Raw genomic sequence first — 18,843 nt, forward strand, 5'->3', positions numbered from 1 at the left:
TGATTTTTGTAATGTGTTCATAGAATGCAGAATTTCTACTCCATGAATATTTATTTTATGACCAATTTGGGATGGTGGGAGAATAAAGTTCTCCCATAATGTATTTAAGACATAAGAGAAGACTTAACATTTATTTAGTACTTGCTACATTCCACATTTTAGAATAAATATTTTTATCTATGGAATCTCTTTTTAAATGTTTCAGCAAACTTTGGAGTCAGTTATAAGTATTACATTCCTAACGCTAAATACACTGAAGCTCAGAGGAACCAAGAACCTCCTTAATGTCAGTCAACTCTGTGACTTAACTGAAATTTGAACCCAGCTTTTTTGATAACAAGATCCAGGTTCATTAGTGTGAAATTTCATTTTCTGAAATTTCATTTAATGATACTTGTGAATATATTATGCTTTCAAAAGTTATAATATCTTTTTCTTTTGAAAAATACATATTTTACATGTATTCTAGGGAATAGGAATACATGCATTCCTTCCTTTTTCAAAAAATTCCATTCTTAAAAAAAATGAACCTTAGGAAAACACATTTTATTTTTTGTAGGACTTTGAAAACAACAACAACAACAATAATAAAACAAATCCTAAGATGAGAAGAATCTCTTCTACATTAACATGGAAGATGTTAATCACTACTTGTAGTTTCCACACACTGAGGGAAGATGGTAGAAAGAGCCTCTATCATAGTGTGTATGCATGGTCTCCTCTTAAAAGTTTCACAAACATTTTGTATTTATGTAAAGAAAGAAGAGAAACAAGTGGTTTGATTGAGGAAATCCTAAAGATAAAGCATTACATTATATAAGTAGTAGGGTGACATTAGTTACCAACAAGTTATATAACCCATTTTCTGGGGGTGTCAGATGAATAGGAGTCAGTGAAATTGGTATTTATTTGTTGAGTTCAGGATTTATCAGTTCAGGAAAAGGTAACAATTTTAGGTACTTTAAGGAGGAAGTGATTTAATACCAGGACTTAAATACTGGAGGAGTACAGTTTGGAGGTTGCCCTGGCATTAGAGATTGCAAGGGTCAGAGGTAAAGAAGCTGCTTTGGCTATTGCCTTTGTTGCTGCAATCACCACCACTGACTCACATTTTGAAAGCATGTGGAAAGATAATACAACATGGTGTTCATGGGAAACACCCGTGTCTACTGGAATTTTCTCATAGTCCCAAGGAGATAACCTTTACTTTTCCTTCTGCCGTTCAAGTTCCACCTGAGTTTATCTCATTGGCAGAAGGTAGAATGTAGAATTCTAGCTGCAGGGGATTTGGGATACTAGTCTTTGGTTCAGGGGACCTCACAGGCTGGGAATGAATAGTGAGTGTCAGTTAATAATATGCAGCATAGAGATGATTTGCTTAGGTGATTGATACCAGGAGATTTGGAATGAGGCAGTCCAGAATTTGCCTCTTAGTATATGTGTGACTTTGAGCAATTTGTTTTCATTATCTAAGTTGCATTTTTATCCTCTATAAAATGGACATAATAATGATACTTAGCTTGAAATGCTATAGATTGAGGGACATCTTATATTTAATCTAAACTACTCCTACAGTCCATTGGTTTAGAGGTAAACATGTGGCCATATTTTGGCCAAAAAGCTATGAGGTAGAATCTATTGAGGAATACCTGAGAAAGATTCCCTTGTTCCTAAACAGGAGACCCAGAAATAGTTCCTCACAGTGGTATGCACAGATGTGACGTCTAGGCAGTAGCTCCCACAACGCCACCAGGAGAAAGATCAGCCTCAGAATTAAGCCCAGCAACCCAGGGTGACAACCTGAGGCAAGGAATTGGAGCCTTACTTCTTGACTTGTTGGTAACTAATGTTACCCTACTATTTATATTTTCATGTTGTTTATACTTCTCCACTGAAGCTGCATTAACTGACACACATCACATGCACAGGGCTTGCTCACTTGATGCCCATGCTGAGTTACATAGGGGAACAATGGATGCAGAAAAACAAAAACAAAAAACGAACAAAAACTGGAATCTGCTAGTAAGTATGAGTAAGAAAGGATGTTGGGTAGCAACCAACAGTGTCTACCAAAGTCAGCATTCAGTTAGTGTTTATAATAATTATTATTTGTTTTTATGGGAAAAACATTGTGCTATTTACTATGGTGAATATAGAATTATAAAACCTTAGAGTTAAAAGATACTTGGAGGGGTAATCAAATCCAATACCTTATAGGATATGTGATACATTTCTTAAACTACAAACTTCTGTGATTGAAATTAATGTATAGCTTAAGAAATAGAATATTACCGGTAAGAAGTCCCCCCTCCTCCTTCTCTTCCTCACCTATCTTCTTCCTCCCTTCTTCTTTATTGACTTTAATTGGATATAATTTACATATCTATCTCGATTATGTTTTTTCTTTAATATGTTCACTTGAATTATGTAAATCTTAAATAGACCTTCTACCATAGTAACTTTGCATCAGAGAATAAAAGTATCCAATTTTTTTTATATTGCCAGACTGTTTACTAATACTTTGTGTAGGGTTTTACGTCTACATTGTCAGTGACATTGACTTGCAGTTTTCCTTTCTTGTCTTGTTCATACAAGTGTTGGTATCAAGGTTAGACTAGTTCTATAAAATGAGCTGAAGCATATTCTTTTTCTTTGTGTAAGACTGGAATTATCATTTAACATTAATGTTAAAACTCGTGTGTAAAAGTTGCTGGGCCACATATTTATTTTGTGGTAAGATTTTAATTACTGATTCATTTTTTAAGATTAATTAATTTATTCTAATTAGGTGTATATAAAAGCAGAATGCATTTTGATTCATTGTACACAACTTTTCATTTTTCTGGTCGTACACGATATAGCATCGCACTACATGTGCAGTCATACATGTACCTAAGGTGATGATGTCCATCTCATTCCACCATCTTTCCTGCCCCCATACCCCCTCCCCACCCTTTCCTCCCCTTTGACCAATCAAAGTTCCTCCATTCCCCTCCCCCCATTACGGATCAGCATCCAGTTATTAGAGAGAACATTCGGCCTTTGGTTTTTTGGGATTGGCTTGATTCATTTTTAAAAATGGTTATTCAATTAACTCAAACTCTTCTATTAAGACTCAATTTGTTGTTTATGAGCCATATGTTTTAAGTCTTCAAGTTTATTGGCATTAATTGGTTCATATTTGTTCATCATCCTTAAAAGTTTTTAATTTAAATTAATTTTACTTTTTAACCAATGCATGGAAATAAAAATAAATTGTACACATCAATGGGGTGCCATATGGAGTTTTGAAACGTGTAATTCTATAATGTTTAAATCAGGTTAAACGTATTTGTTCCTTCAAATCGATTATGTCTTTATGGTGAAACATTCAAAATCCTTTCTGTTGAAAGTTAAAGTAATATTCCTGTTACCATTAGTCATACTACTGTGCAAGAACACACGGACAAATGCAGAACACTTCATGTTTATATGTCACCCTTGTGCAGAGCCATGCTAATTTTCTCTGTATCATTCTAATTTTAGCATATGTGCTGCTGAAGCTAGCTCCTTCACCTTCTTTTTCTTTCTGTGGTATCTTGGCTTTCTTATCCACTTTTTATTCTTAATACTGTTTATTTTTGTCTCTCTTCTATCTCAGTTTTGCCAGAGTTTTATGTATTTTTCATTCTTGTAAAATAATCTCTTTTTGTCTTTGTTGGAATTCTGGATTTGTTTGCTATTTTATCATATGTATTCTACTGTTTTCTAATCTTTTATGTTGACAGACTTTTGAAGAAAATTTAATGGTGTGATTCCATTCTAAGGAGTTGAGTGCCACAAATTTTGACAAATTGTATTTTTATTACTGTTTAATATTAGTTATTTTTAAAATTTTCCATTATGATTTTCTTTTTCAACTCATAATTTCTTAGGAGTGAGTTTCTATATTTCCAAATATATTGAAATCTTTGCCTTTAAAAAACTGAATTCTTTATTAACTTGTGACAAGGGAATGTGGTTAGGATAATGTAATTTCTCCTAAATTTATTGAGTCTTGCTTTTTGGTCTATCATACCTTCAGTTTTTTTAAAGTTCTAGATAGAATTGAGAAGATATGAGGTATGAGATTCTTTATGTGTGGCTGGTGACTCAGATTTACTAATTATGTTTAAATCATCTAGTTTTCTAATATTTTTGTTTTCTTAACAGCAATAAATGAGAGAGATTTGTTGGCATTTCCTACTGCAGTGGTAGGCTTATCAATTTTACCCTGTAGTTCTATTAATTTTTACTTTACTCATTTGGAGGATATTTTATTAGATGCTTATAAATTTATAATAATAATAATTATTATTTTTAACTACAAAGAAAAAATTTTATCAGTTGAAAGTTATTTTCTCTCACTTCTAAAGGTATTATTTCTTGTGTTTGGGCCTCCATTGCTGCTGTGGAGAAGTTTTCTGGTTTTTGAATAACAGCACTTTAATTGTGAAACTCCAGATACATGTACATTAAACCTTCTATTACTAGTATAGCATTAAATAGTATGTGTCTATTAATTTCTTTTTCATATTTTCTATATCTGTGACCTTGTACTATATATTGAATATCGTCTTTAAATTTATCCAAATATCTCTTCAGGTGTGTCTCTCAATTTCCCAGTTGAATTTTTAATTTGTTATTGGTGCATTATAGTTGTACATGATGATGGGATGTGTGTTGTGTATACATGCACACAGTGTAACAATATAATTTGGCCAATATCACTCCGGCACTTCCCCCCACTCTCCCCATCTCCCACTCGTTGGTCCATTTCTTCTACTGATCTCCTTTAGATTTTCATGAGATCTACCCCCTACTTTCTTTTCCTTTTTCCTCTCTAGCTTCCACATATGAGAGAAAACATATGACCCTTAATCATCTGAGTTTAACTTATTTCGCTTAATATAATGGAACATTCTAGTTCCATCCATTTTCCTGAAAAACATCATAATTTCATTTTTCTTTATGGCGGAATAAAACTCTATTGTGTATATTTACCACATTTTCTTTTTTCATTCATTCCTTGATGTATACCTAGGCTGCTTACATAGTTTGGCTATTGTGAATTGTGCTATTATAAACATGAGAAAGCATGTATCACTGTAATATGATGATTTTCATTCTTCAAGATAAATACTGAGGAGTGGTATAGCTGGGTCATATGGTGGATCCATGCCTAGTCTTTTGGGAAACCTCCATATTGATTTTCATATTGGTTGCACTAATTTATAGTGCCACTGATAGTGTAAAAGTGTTTTTTTCTCCACATCCTTTCCAGCATTTATTATATTGTTTTTATTATTATTATTATTTTGGTATTGGGGATTGAAGCCAGGGGTGCTTAACCATTGAACCACCTTTATTTTAAAACAGGTTCTTGTAAAGTTGTTCAGGGCCTCACTAAGTTGCTGAGGCTGGCCTTGAACTTGCAGTCTTCCTGCCTTAGCCTCCCAAGCTGCTGGGATTACAAGCATATACAACCATGTCCTGCTTATTTGTATTCTTGATGACGTCCATTCTGATTGTCGTGAGATGAAATCTCAGTGTAGTTTTGATTTGCATTTCCCTAATTGTTAATGATGTTGAACATTTTTTTCATATATTTGCTGGCCATTTGTATTTCTTCATTTGAGAATTGTCTATTTAATTCAATTGCCCCTTTATTAATTGGGTTATTTGATTTTGTTGGTACATTTTTTAAGAATTTTTTATACCTTTATTTAATTTATTTGTATATTCATTTGTATATAGTGCTGAGTATTGAACCCAGTGCCTCACACATGCTAGGCATGCGCTCTACCACGTAGCCACAACTGCAGCCCCTGGTACAAAGTTTTTTGAGTTCTTTATGTATTTTAAACATTAATGCTCTGTCAGAAGAGTAGCTAGCAAAGATTTTTCTCCCATACTTTAGGTTTTCTCTTCACATTCCTAATTTCTGTTGCTGTGCAGAAGCTTTTTAATTTGATGCCGTCCCATTTATTAACTCTTGGCCTTATTTCCTAAGCTTTAGGAGGCACCAGTTGATTTTTTTTTTTTAAAGAGAGAATTTTTTAATATTTATTTTTTAGTTATTGGTGGACACAACATCTTTGTTTGTATGTGGTGCTGAGGATCGAACCCGGGCCGCACGCATGCCAGGCGAGCGCGCTACTGCTTGAGCCACATCCCCAGCCCGACCAGTTGAATTTTTAATGTCAATTATTATACTTTTTTATACCCAAAGTTTGATTTTTATGCACATCTATTTGGCTATTTTTTAAATGATGTTTTATTGCCTTTTAATTTTTGCCATTCCTTAAGGCTACTTTATATTCTATATGTAAGACTTCCAGGACCTGAAGAATTTTGGTGTTTCTTATTCTCATTCATGTTCTTCATTTTATTATATTTTTGATCATCTTTGATTATGAGTTCATATCTTTTTTGAATAGGCTTTAGAGAAAATTTAGGTTTGGAGAAGAATTTCACAGAAAATGAATTCTCCGTTCTTATTTCTGCCTATTATTAACATCTAGTATCAGCATGGTACATTTGTTACAATTGATGAGCCAATAATGATACATTTTTATTAACTGAAGTCCATCATTTGGTTAGGGTTCACTCTTCGCCTTATAAAGCCTATGGGCTCTACAAATGTATACTCTCATGTATCTACCATTACAGCATCCCACAGAATAGTTTCACTGTTGACAATTCTCTGGGCTTCACCTATATATCTCTTCCCACTGAACTCCGGAGTCCTTGGCAACCACTGATCTTTTTATTATCTCTGTAGTTTCACTTTTTCCAGAATGTCATTTAGTTATAATCTTATAAGATATAGCTTTTTCAGACGGATTTCTTTGACTTAGCAATATATATTTAAGAGCTTTTCATATTCTTGATATCTATTATTATTATTATTTTTAAAATCTCCGTATACTAACTAGCCCACTGTATGGATACACTACAGCTTGTTATGCATTCCTCCATTGAAGGTTATCTTGGTTGTTTACAATTTTGGACAATTGTAAATGAAGCTACTCTAACTGCTTTTAGGCAGGTTTTGAGCCCATCTCTCTCTCTCTTTTTTTTCTCTGGTTGTATACAGAGTATATTCATGCCAATTAGTGTCTTCATACATGTGCTTTGGATAATGATGTTCATCACATTTCACCCTCATTTCTAACCCCATGTCCCCTCCTTTCCCCTCCCACCCCTCTACCCTATCTAGAGTCTGTCTATTCCTCCCCTGCCCCCGCTCCCTATTCCACTATGAATCAGCCTCCTTATGTCAGAGAAAACGTTCGACATTTGTTTTATTTTATTTTTTTAGGGAGGGGGGGCGGGGGATTGGCTAACTCACTTAGCATATCTTCTCCAGCTCCATCCATTTACCTGCAAATGCCATGATTTTATTCTCTTTTATCGCTGAGTAATATTCCATCATGTATATATGCCATGTGTTTTTTTATCCATTCATCTACTGAAGGGCATTTAGGTTGGTTCCACAGTTTAGCTGTTGTGAATTGTGCTGCTATAAACATTGATGTGGCTGTGTCCCTGTAATATGCTGTTTTTAAGTTCTTGGGTATAGACCAAGGAGAGGGATTCTTCTCAGCAAAAAGAAATCTGTGAGGTGAACAGACAGCCTACTTTTTGGGTGCAAAATTTTACCCCTCACACATCAGATAGAGCACTAATCTCTAGGGTATATAAAGAACTCAAAAACCTTAACACCAAAAAAAAAAAAGAAAGAAAGAAAGAAAAGAAAAAAACCAAATGACCCAATTAATAAATGGGCCAAGGACTTGAACAGACACTTCTCAGAAGAGGATATACAATCAATCAACAAATAAATAAGCCCATATCTTTTGATCTGCAGACCTCAGAGTTGAAATGGGATGTTTTCCTCTTTAGAATGCTTGCTATTGCCTCAGCCCGTTGCCAGGGGGCGCTGCTAGTCTGAAACCATGTTACTCCCTTTCTGCACACCTGTCCTAAGGCAGAAATTTTGGGTTTTAGCTCCCCAAACTTGACATTTGTTCAGGGCTTCCTTAGTTTCTGGGTTTAGAAGTAGTATTGTCATTTGCCTTCAGGGATACTTATTCTGTAGCCTTATATATTGGAGCTCCCTTGATCTGATTTCTTGTTACTTTTTTTTCCCTTAGGAGATACAGGGTGGGATCTTGGAGAGACCTTTGTTTTCTGTGATCCCAGAAATATACTTAAAATAGGCTTATATTTAGAATCTAGATGTTTTGTAACAGGAGGGTGATCTGCAATTTTAAGTTTTATATTCTTGCAGAAGTCCTTAGGATGCATTTAATTAGGTGTTTAGTGGAATTTTTGTTATGAACTTACATTTTTTGGAACTTTATATGTGAAGTTCTTCTGAGGCCTGTGTTTAATCTAGATAATTATATTTGATTCTATGAGGCACCTTGGGATATTATATTCTGTAACCACATCAAATACATTTTTGGTTTGGACTCTGGAGAGCTACTTTATTAGTGAGAATTCTGCTCCCAAATGGAGTCAAAGAGGGCTTGTCTTTTTATACGGGGGGCCTCAAGAGCATTTCCCCACCTTTTTAACTTCATCCAGAGTCAAGGCCAAGACAGGGACCCTTTTGGTTCTTCTATGCTACATCTTTTCCTGATTTATCACCACGCTGTCTCTCTTTGATATTTTTGACTGTGTGTCAGGGCTTCTGATCAGACCTTCCTTCCTTGGATTTCATTCTCTGTTTCCTTTCGTGTATGTGTGTGTGTGTGTGTGTGTGTGTGTGTGCACGCGCGTGCGTGTGCGTGCATGTATCACATTAAAACTTGGAATCCAGGTTATTGGGTGTATACTGAAGCCTTCAAGGCCAACAATGAATTCAGTGCTTGATTATTGCTTTGAAACTTTTATGTCCTTTCATGGTTTCTGGTCTCTCTACTAAAAACAGGTATCTTAAATATTTTATCTGTCCCTTTTAGATGTTGTATAGGAGGGGTTTCTCCGAACTCTACTTCATCATATTCTGTTTTATGGTTTTTAACAATAAATTGCTCTTCTGTATTTTGAGCTGTATATTCGTCCTGGGATATCTGTTCACTGATGGTAGGTTTAAGCAATGTGGACTATGCATGAACCTCCTCTACTTGATTAGCTGTTGTGTTTCTCCAGAGGAAAATCCTTCTTCGACACATTCTGTTTGAAGTATAATTTCAGTCCCTTTGCCATCATGCTCACTCGCTTTTGTGTACACTTCAATTTCTTATTTCCCTTCTTAAAGTTTGATGTCGAGAAGCCAATCTAATATTCCAGATATGGCTCTTGCCCTTAAAGAATGAGTGCATAGAATGAACACCCTTGGAAGTGTGTGACAGCAGTTGACTTGGTGCTGAGCTGCATGGTATGGAGGAAGGCTGGTTGGTGTGGGTAACAACTTGGAGAAGGATTAGTTCAGACATGTAAGGTAGACCTGTTTGCAGGATTAGTTAGTGAAATACTTGCAGCAGTCAATTAAAAAAAAGTGATTTCATTAGAAATGACTGGAAATTGGGAGACTCTGAAGATTCTTGAGTAGGAGGTGAGTATATTATCTTGGACATTTTTTTTTCCTGGGCAGAATTCAGGAGAACAAGTGATCAAAGTGGGGGAACCAATTAAGAGCTTCTTGCACAAATCCACGTGTGAGATTTAAAAAGCCCAAACTGGGGATGTGACAGTAGAAATATTTGCGGATTGAGAAGCCAGGAGAAAGGTACATTCATTAAGGGATTACTTTAAAAAGAGGAAAAATGAGAAGCTACAAAGTTACTAACCTATACACAGTCACATAATCTGCATTATGCAAGGAACCATCAGGCAAAGCCTGTGGCAATGTGTTGTAAACAGAATGAATAAATCACAATATCAATGGAAACAGCCAGTAGCAGGCAGCATGCACTCTTGCAGGCCTATACCAATAACAGTTCTTTGTTGTTGAGTAAGTCTCACAAAGGCTCTAAACACAGGGCCATTGACATTGTTTGCAAACAGCTCATAATGGTCTAACTTTGTGCCTGCTTAGATATCAGAGGACCAGATAACATTAATGGGATTCTTCACTTTTATAATAGAAACATGTTTCCAATAATCTAAATGTTCTTCTCCCCTTAACTCTAGATTCTGTGTACTCTGGGCAATAAAGGTGAAGTGAAAGCCATCTATCAAAACTACATATCTCAGCTTGTGGCCCAAAATTATCCCATCATTATAGTTCATCTCTTGTAAATGGGGAGGAGAATGGGATGGATTTGGTCTTCTAGTGACCCCGTTGCATCCCTAGGACCTATGTGCTTTAATATCTAGAATATGTCGCAGTGTTCCCCTTCGTTAAACTTCTTTTCCTGGGCATTAAAAAGACGGTACCTCATTTCTGAAAGCTTAAAGGCTAGAGTGTAACAAGTTGACAATGTCAGTAGCATTAGAAGCAATTACTAATTCATCACATTCAAATATGTGTTGACTTCTAAATATAGGAAGGAGAGATTAACTCAGGAAACCATATCCGAGTGGGTTAAGTCAGGATTGCCCTTTGCATTCACCCATCTCTTTATTTAGGCTGGAAAAGCAGGTCACTTGGACATCACAGTGCTCCCAAAAGAAGTCCTTGCTCTTGTTATTCATTTAGGTTGTTATTTATTTTTCTTGCAGTGAATTTTCTTCTCTATTTGCATGTGGATTTGTGTTAATCTCTGTATCTATCTATTCACCTATATGTGGTTTCCAGCGCTTAAAAAATTACTTATGATTTTCTATACACAATTTCATAAAAATTTTTAAATGAAACAATTTAAAGTCTGATATTTAACATCTATCTAGTTTTTACTTAAAGGACTAATTTTTTCATCTTCAAGCTTTCTAATTGGTTCTTTTTCAAATCTATCCAGTTTAGATTCATATCTAAACTCTTTTCCTTCTGAGCTTTTTTTTTTTTTTTTTTTTTTTTTTTCTCCTCTTAATGGATAGGTGATGTAAGGAAAAGAATTAACTGAAAAATGTCCCCAGGGCTCACTCTGAGTTGCCTGGACATCGAGCTGCCTGGGCTGATAGGAATGGTAGAGGGAGTCCCTCACCTTCAAGGTGCTGTACACTAACTCAGCTTCTCATGGGACCTGGGACTTCTGCCCCCATCAGTTGTCCAATTTCTATGAGCCCCACAGTTGGTGTCCCTAAGCAGTTTCTATAATCAATGGCTCAGACAGTTGTGAGTTCTTCCATTGAGAAGGTTACTCTTAAACTTGCCCAGTAAGAAGTTACTGTGGGAGTTAGGAGAGCATTTACTTGGAAATCTAGACCCATACTGGCAACTGGCTGAGCTCCCAGTGTTTCTCTATTGGCTGATGGGAGAATGGAGGACTCATGCCTTATCTTTTCTTGCTGATGCTCGGCTTGTAGTTTCCTCTTCTCCAGAATCATTGCTTACCCTTGTTGAGGGATGCTGTGGGGCCATCCCCAGTACTGTTCCTTGGTGCAGCAAACTGCGTGGAGCCACATGGCATGAGTGATGTTGTTCTTCCTTGTCTCCATGGTTGTTTTGCACATACCTATTAACAAGTCCTTTCAGAAGATTTCTTGACTGCATTTCACTGGGAAATGATAGTCTTCTTATTGTTGAGATTTTGGGTTGTCTTTCTTAGCAATAACATCCCTGATAGGCATTGGATTTTAGTCAGTAGCTTTATCTTAATTATTTCTATTACTTCATATACATAACTATTTATAGATTTATTCCCTTCTTCTTTGTCTCCTTCCCCATCTCCCTTCCTCCATTATTCTTTCTCTATTTCTTTCTGGCACACCTTCCCTGTGTGTTGATGTGTCTATTATGTCTGCATGCATTACTCATTAAAAGCAAAATCTGTATTCTGTTCTTTGCTTACCACTTTCAGTCTTTTCTTTGATAAAGCAAAACGAGGAGGCAAATATCTTTAGAAGGATATCTTGAAAGACAATTCTACTTTCCCCAGTAGGGGTACTTGATTTTTCATAGTGGGAAAATAGTTCTACATAAGCACTGTTTCTGCAGCACAAGTTGTGATTGAGGAGGTGACACTTGACATCAGGGACTGGTGGAATGTTGAGTCCTCATGGCCTAGTACAGAAAAGAGTTCTTGTGTTTTAAACAAGCCTACTACTTGGCTTGACCAATACAGGATGCCAGGGTAATTTCATGAAAAACTTTAATTCTATAATTTGGGCAGTGCTTTCCTTTGATAGAATCTATTTTCTTGTCTTTATATTCTATTTTTACTCCAGAACTCATTGTTTAGTTTATCTTATTTGTTTATGTCACAGTACTTATCCTTGTCCTTATGTCTGAGCTAATGTTAGTGAAGGTGATTGCCAGAGATATGGATCAATAGGCCCTTCTGTCTGACATACTGCTGAAAAATAATTTTTGGGTTTTACCCAAATGCTAGTTTTATATATTCTCATTCTATTTAGTTGTAATGCAAATTCTTAAATGTAATGCTTACACTTCCTGAATTTGTTATTTAAATTACTTCCACAAGAAGAATCTTCTTGTCTTCTACCCTATATTTAAAATTAATGCTGTTTTAGCAGGAAACTTAGTATTTCCCTTCATGTTAAAAGAACAATTACTATCTTACCCTTTTGTTAAAGAAATGCTTCCACTTATTTTTAATTCAATACAGGTTATTAATGATTAGATTCCTAAGGTTCTAAGATTCTTGGTAAGTGTCTTACAAGGGAACAATTGAAGTTGATACAGTCAGATCAGCACAGGTTTGTCACTAGATCAGGTGCCAACATTTCTGTCATGACTGCTTGATTAGGGCAGTTACTTGGTTGAGAGTGATTCCTTCCTGCCACACATTCGTTCAGTGGCCTCCTCTCACAGCCACTTCTGTGAGGACTGTAAGAAGGATGCTTTCTTCACATGATGCCGCAGGTACCAGAAGTGGTTTCTGGGGGTATGATACACGACTGTTCTCACTTCCCGTATAGTGCTTGTTACTGTCTACCACTCTCATGACTAAAAGGCCGCTCGTTATTTCCATGTTTTATAGAATTCTGGTGAGGTTTTAGCCACCCCTTAGTTGCATTGCAAAATTTCTGGGATAAGCTAGATGTGGTAATTGCATATCTGTAGTCCCAGTTACAGGGAAGGCTGAGGCAGGAGGATTGCTTGAGGCCAAGAATTTGGGGTCAGCCTGAGCAACATAGCAAGACTCCATTTCTTTTTTTAAAAAAAAAATATTTATTTTTTTAGTTGTAGTTGGACACAATGCCTTTATTCCATTCATTTATTTTTATGTGGTGCTGAGGATCGAACACAGGGCCTTGCTGATGCTAGGCAAGCACTCTACTGCTGAGCAACAATCCCAGCCCCAAGACTCCATTTCTTAAAAAAAATGAAAGAAAGAAAGAAAAACAGCTTTTCTGTGATGGCAATTTCCTGTTGCATTATGACAGCCATTATTCGTTTACAGTGAACATACCTGTCACTGATATATTCCCAGTATTTCCTAATATCTCTATAAAAGAGCATACTGTCCAGGGCCATGTGCTTTTTGTTACTTTATTTCTCAAACAGATAGTAAATTTGGGGTGTTTTCTTGGATATCAGATTAAACATAATCAAATACCATTTAAAATTATATCAAATGAGTCAGAAAATTCATTGTATTTGCAGGAGGACAGGGTGTGTGGGGGAAACAGGTTTAGGGTCAAGTTAGGAGTGTGTATACTTATTCTCTCAAAAGGAAGGGATTTGGGCCTGGGTTGAGGGAAGCCTGAGGGAAGTCATCTGCCAATAAGGGAGACACAGCCTCCTCAGCCCTTTGTAAATCTTGGTCCAATCCTTTCAGCAGCCCTAGGCACTTCTTGGGGAAGCAGAAACTGTCAACCATGAGCTGGAGGTGTACAATAGTGGAGTTTTTGCCTTGCACATACGAGTCCCTAGGTTAAGTCTGTCACTACAAAATACAACAAAAAAAGAAATGGTCAACCACGACACCATGATGGTCCAGATTAATTTAAGTTCAGACACATAGATCTAGGGTATTTTAGGTATTTTGCACCCCCCTAAATGACTAGTAGGTGATGGTACTCTTAGATGGGAGGGAGAAAAAAAACCTATCATCCCCATAAAAGGCTCTTATTCAGTTGTCTGAAGAGGGTAAACATTTATTTTGAAGTATTAATTAAATTATAATCTGATTGATCAATAAAAATATGAAAGACTGATTATTAGATCTTTACCCATGTTTTAGAGGGAGTGAGGAAAGGAGAAGGAAGGCACTTGACATCTGAGATGTGGGGACCCTGGATGGTAATGAAGCCCCTGATGGGGCTGAAGAGTGGTTACATGAAGGGAAGGCTGGGGATCCAGATGGTGACCAGAGTGCTTTGCCATCTTGCTGACTTGACAACTTTGCTGAGGAAGGACCTCCTTAAACTTCAGTGGGGTGGGGAAGAATAGAAGGCATGCATTGAGCTATTTTAATCGTGCAGCTGCAGTTGCCGGCAGCTCTACATGGTAGGATTTGGAAAGTCCTATTTTTAAAAGCATGATTGCCCTTGCTTAAATTAAGAAGCTGGGTCCCCACGAATTGGTGCCAGTGTTAGCTGCCATGTAGTCCATATGATACTATTTTATTACATTACTTTTGCTGTTGATACAAAAGAGTTTCCTTGCTCCTTCCCTACCCACACCCAATTAAAAAAAAAAAAGAAAAATTTAAAACTGGGGAGAAACTTTTGTTTAGAAGCAGAATTCACTCTCTGTGTCTCTGCCTAAAACCCTGCTACCCACCCAGTATCTAGACTCTTCTTGCTGTCTTGTTTCTGAACCTACTGCTTTTTTATTGTGGTACATACTATACAATTAAAAATATAGCTGCTTCTATAAAATCACTTAATTAAGCTATTTCCCATATTCCATTAGAAGAAGTAAATTTAGGTTGTCCAGATGACAGGAAGCAATTATAATAAAGTACTAGTGCTGTTGGAGCTCCATATTTATTCTTCGTCACCCATTGTCAGGGGTCATTTGGGTGTGTTCTGTAAGTGTGGCACTGTTCGCAGAGTTAGACATTTTTCCTGGACTTGCTCAGCATTTTGCACTTTTCTAGTGTTTTGTCATTAGAATTAAGTTAGAGCTTTGTAGATCTGGTTACTTCAATAGGGCTAAGGCTGTGTAGGATATAAAAAATACAGTTGATTTCTGCCCTTTTTGGAGGAAAATTCTTAAAACATGCTTGTTTAGAGCATTTGCAAAATAAAATAATAAAAACCTAACTGTAGGTACATTGTTTACATATTTCTTAGATTCCCCTGATGACTCACTTGGAATCATCCAGATGTTCTTTAGGTTAATACTTTTGTTCCACTTAATTATGTTGCATTATTTTCTGAAATTAAAAGGGATTGTTTATTGAATTCTCCAGTGTTGTCTCCTTGGGTTGACTGCTGGCAATTTTAAATTAAAATCATTATTCTTCATGATTCCCATAGTTAACACAGCTTAGCATTGTCTGAGTCTTCCCCTGGGTTGAACTAAAGAGCATAACTTCTCGTACCGTAGTACATTTTGCCCGAGATCACTTTTCTTAAAACAAGTCTGTTGCTTTTTATTCAGGTCATTGTTTGAAAAATGGGCTTCAATGTATTGGCCAAAACTTTGCCTGCATTTTCGACTGCCTTCTTTAAAAGTCTATCTTTGGAGCTTTGTCAGTCCTTAGACTTGGTAATATCTTAATCTTGATTTGTGGTATAGATTTGATTTTCCTTAATATTTCTTCCAGAAAAAGAAAAACATCAAACAGCCTTATAAAAATTCAACCTCTACCTTTGAGATCAGAAAAAGGAAATTTAATTATATTTCTACCCTTTTCAATTTCTACCTCTCATCAATACATTCCTTTTGGTATGAAGTAGAAACCCTAAGTGTCTCATTCTCTGACCTACAGTCTCTTTCCATCTAGAGAGTTTCCATCTATCTTAGCCACTTGACCTGCCTTGCCTCTTCTATGCTAGCTTTGCTTACAAAGACAGGTTAATATTTTCTTCTATGACTTTTTAGGATTCATTTAATGTTTAGAGTCTGGCAGACAATGTCTCAGTTTTCCCCTTTACCTGGAGTGGAGGTTTCACTGTTTCGTGTCCCTCCTTGCATTTATTAGGATAACTAGGGGAAATAGCCCTGAAATCAGCCTTAGTAAGCTTTTGAATGCTTTCACCATTTGCTTTTTTACCTTTTGCAGTTGCAGTTCTGTTGAATGAAAAAGAGACGATTGGTCACAAGGTAGAAGGTAATAGGGAAGAGTATCACACCACAATAAAACAGAGAATGGGGCTTAACAAAAAATGGGAATGAACCACAGTCTCAAATGCTGGAGAAAGTTTTGGCAATTTTGAATCATTAGCATGTAAAGCAATCAATGTGGCCTAGATTATTCTTTTGAGATAATAGTAGAATCAATAATCTGAGAGGCAAGACTGCTTTCCAGGGTGGGCAGTATCACTGAATGTGTTTGAGTAGCCTCCAATTGACCATATTTTAAAGAGATGAGAAAGAGTAGAGGGTAGAAACTAGTTGTATATAAGAAATAAGACTGAAGCAGAAAAGAGGAGGCAGGGAATTTTCAAAATCCATACATCAAAAGTTTTGTTCTCTAAGGAAAAGGAGATAGGTCAGTTTGTGATAGTGGAAATTTTGGGTTGAAAAAGGGAAAAGTAATTTATGGAAATTTCCTTCTGCTTAATAAATGAAATAGGAGGTTACCTGCTAAAGTGGAATTCAGATTGGGAGGCTTGGCACAATATTTGCAAGAAGCAAAGTGAAAGAAGAATGCAAAGCTGACAATGAGTGGTGCTGGCTAAACCCTTACCAAGTCACTCTGAGGCTATAAGGTGTTTTTTGTTTTTTTTTTTTTTGTACCAGGGATTGAACTCAGGGAAACCCACCACTGAGCCATATCCCCAGCCCTATTTTGTATTTTATTAGAGACAGGGTCTCACTGAGTTGCTTAGTGCGTCATCATTGCTGAGGCTGGCTTTGAACTTGAGGTGCTCCTGCCTCATCTTCCCCAGCCGCTGGGATTACAGGGGCTTGAAGCTTTTCATCAGAATTGTTGGACCAGCAAGCAAAGTATTTTTTTCCCCTTGGTTTGTATTACTTTTATGATTCATCCTGGAGCACAGTAGGAAAAATAGCCCAGGACAAATGAAATTATATTGGTTGGCCTCATGTTATTTTTCTTAATTTTTTCTGAGCTTGGACTGGGGTCCTCTGTAACTGTGAGAGTCCCATGCCTTCAATAGTCAGGAGTTTAGGGTGTTTTTAATCCAAGTTGAACCTGATGTTCATCCCAAGTGTAATTTTGAATTTAGTGTAAATGAGAGAGGTAATGGCTCAGTCTTGTGCAACCTGTTCCATCAGTTCTTGCTGTTTTCTGCTCAGCACATGTGCCTTTTCTCACTGCAGTCCCTTTGGCTAAGATGACTTTCTGCTCTGACCAAGTTGTCCCTCTACTGCCCAGGCATCCCCTGTGCTTAACTGGTTTCTACCTTTGAAAACCTTGGCTTAAACTTGACTTCTTTCATAAAGGTGTCTAAATTGTAGCCATTCTCTCTCTTTCTCTGAGTAGTGAAATCTGCTCAATTCAAATCTACCCTTTTTTTACTAGAGCTTTCTAGTTAAACATAGTAATTGGGTTCATCTAGACAAACTTCAATCAATTTTTTATTTTCTTACTTCTCCCTATTTTCTTAGGTAGGCTTTAATTTTGTTGTAAGAAGGGTCATATCTTTTATTTATTTTTTGATCCATTCACCATAGTCTAGTACCAGATATGTACTGTTTTAATTTAAAATGTTCAATATGGAATTATTTATAATCACTTCTATATGGTTATTACAATAGTTAATATTTAAAATATTTGCATTCCTTATATTTGTTTTTTATAATGCTTCAGATTAATAATTATTATAAGTAAGTGTTTTTGGTGTTTCAGGCATTAAGCTTTAGTAATGTTGGTAATTTGAAATACTATTTATAATTAAAGTTTTATTTTCCTGAATTCATTTTCATGGCTGTGTACATGCTTGGGTGGCCCCAAGTCGTGACTCTTAAGGATGTCATGGTAACCTGGCAGAGAATCCTTGGGTTAAGTTGTTCTTTCTTCCCTTCCTGAGATGTGTTCAGCTGTTATGATATGCTCCTTCACTCTTTATTTCGTTATGGGTTATCCATGATGACAAAATTATATCTTTTTTATGCTCTGAATTTTTACTGTTCTTTTTCTAAAGACAACATGAAACCATGATATTTTGAAATATACACATGTATACACACAAATAGGTACATATATACACTAGCATTATATAATAACTTTTATTTTTAAATACAGTTCATTAATTATTAGTAATATCATTTATCTTATAATTGGGTTCTTATTAGGCAGTGGTAATTTACATGGCTTACTCAAGCCAAGGAGCTTTTTATTCAATAAAGAAAATACAAAAGAAAAAATTTAGGTTGAAAAATAAATTCATTAAAAATAATCACAAAGTATATTTATTACAACATAAGTTTATTATCAAGCTACATATGGCATAAAATACATGTTTTTGTTTATTTTAGGAATCAAATATTTTAAGTCCAGTGCAAGATGGAACAAAGAAACCCCAGATTGACAGCAATAAGAGCAATAACTACAGGATTGTAAAGGAGGTCAGCAAATTTACAATATCTTTATATAGGATTATATTTGCATGATATTAAATAATTATCATAAATAATTGTTGCTTATATATTATATTTATTTAATA

General features: G+C 35.9%; 1 protein-coding gene and 1 non-coding gene across 3 annotated transcripts in view; one reads left to right on the forward strand and one right to left on the reverse strand.

The window, feature by feature from the left end:
* Itpr2 (inositol 1,4,5-trisphosphate receptor type 2) overlaps window positions 1–18,843 on the forward strand; it is a 481,279-nt gene that overhangs the window by 193,840 nt on the left and 268,596 nt on the right. For both annotated transcript variants that reach the window (XM_027934069.2, XM_071610047.1), the window contains one exon: window positions 18,656–18,745. In XM_027934069.2, coding sequence (XP_027789870.1) covers window positions 18,656–18,745 — 90 coding nt within the window. The remainder of the gene's footprint in view (window positions 1–18,655; window positions 18,746–18,843) is intronic.
* LOC114091761 (U6 spliceosomal RNA) lies at window positions 3,446–3,549 on the reverse strand. The gene has a single exon (XR_003582543.1). It is a non-coding gene; the product is annotated as a U6 spliceosomal RNA (small nuclear RNA).

This window comes from Marmota flaviventris, chromosome 3 (assembly GCF_047511675.1).
Source record: "Marmota flaviventris isolate mMarFla1 chromosome 3, mMarFla1.hap1, whole genome shotgun sequence".
In the NCBI taxonomy this organism is placed as follows: domain Eukaryota; kingdom Metazoa; phylum Chordata; class Mammalia; order Rodentia; family Sciuridae; genus Marmota; species Marmota flaviventris.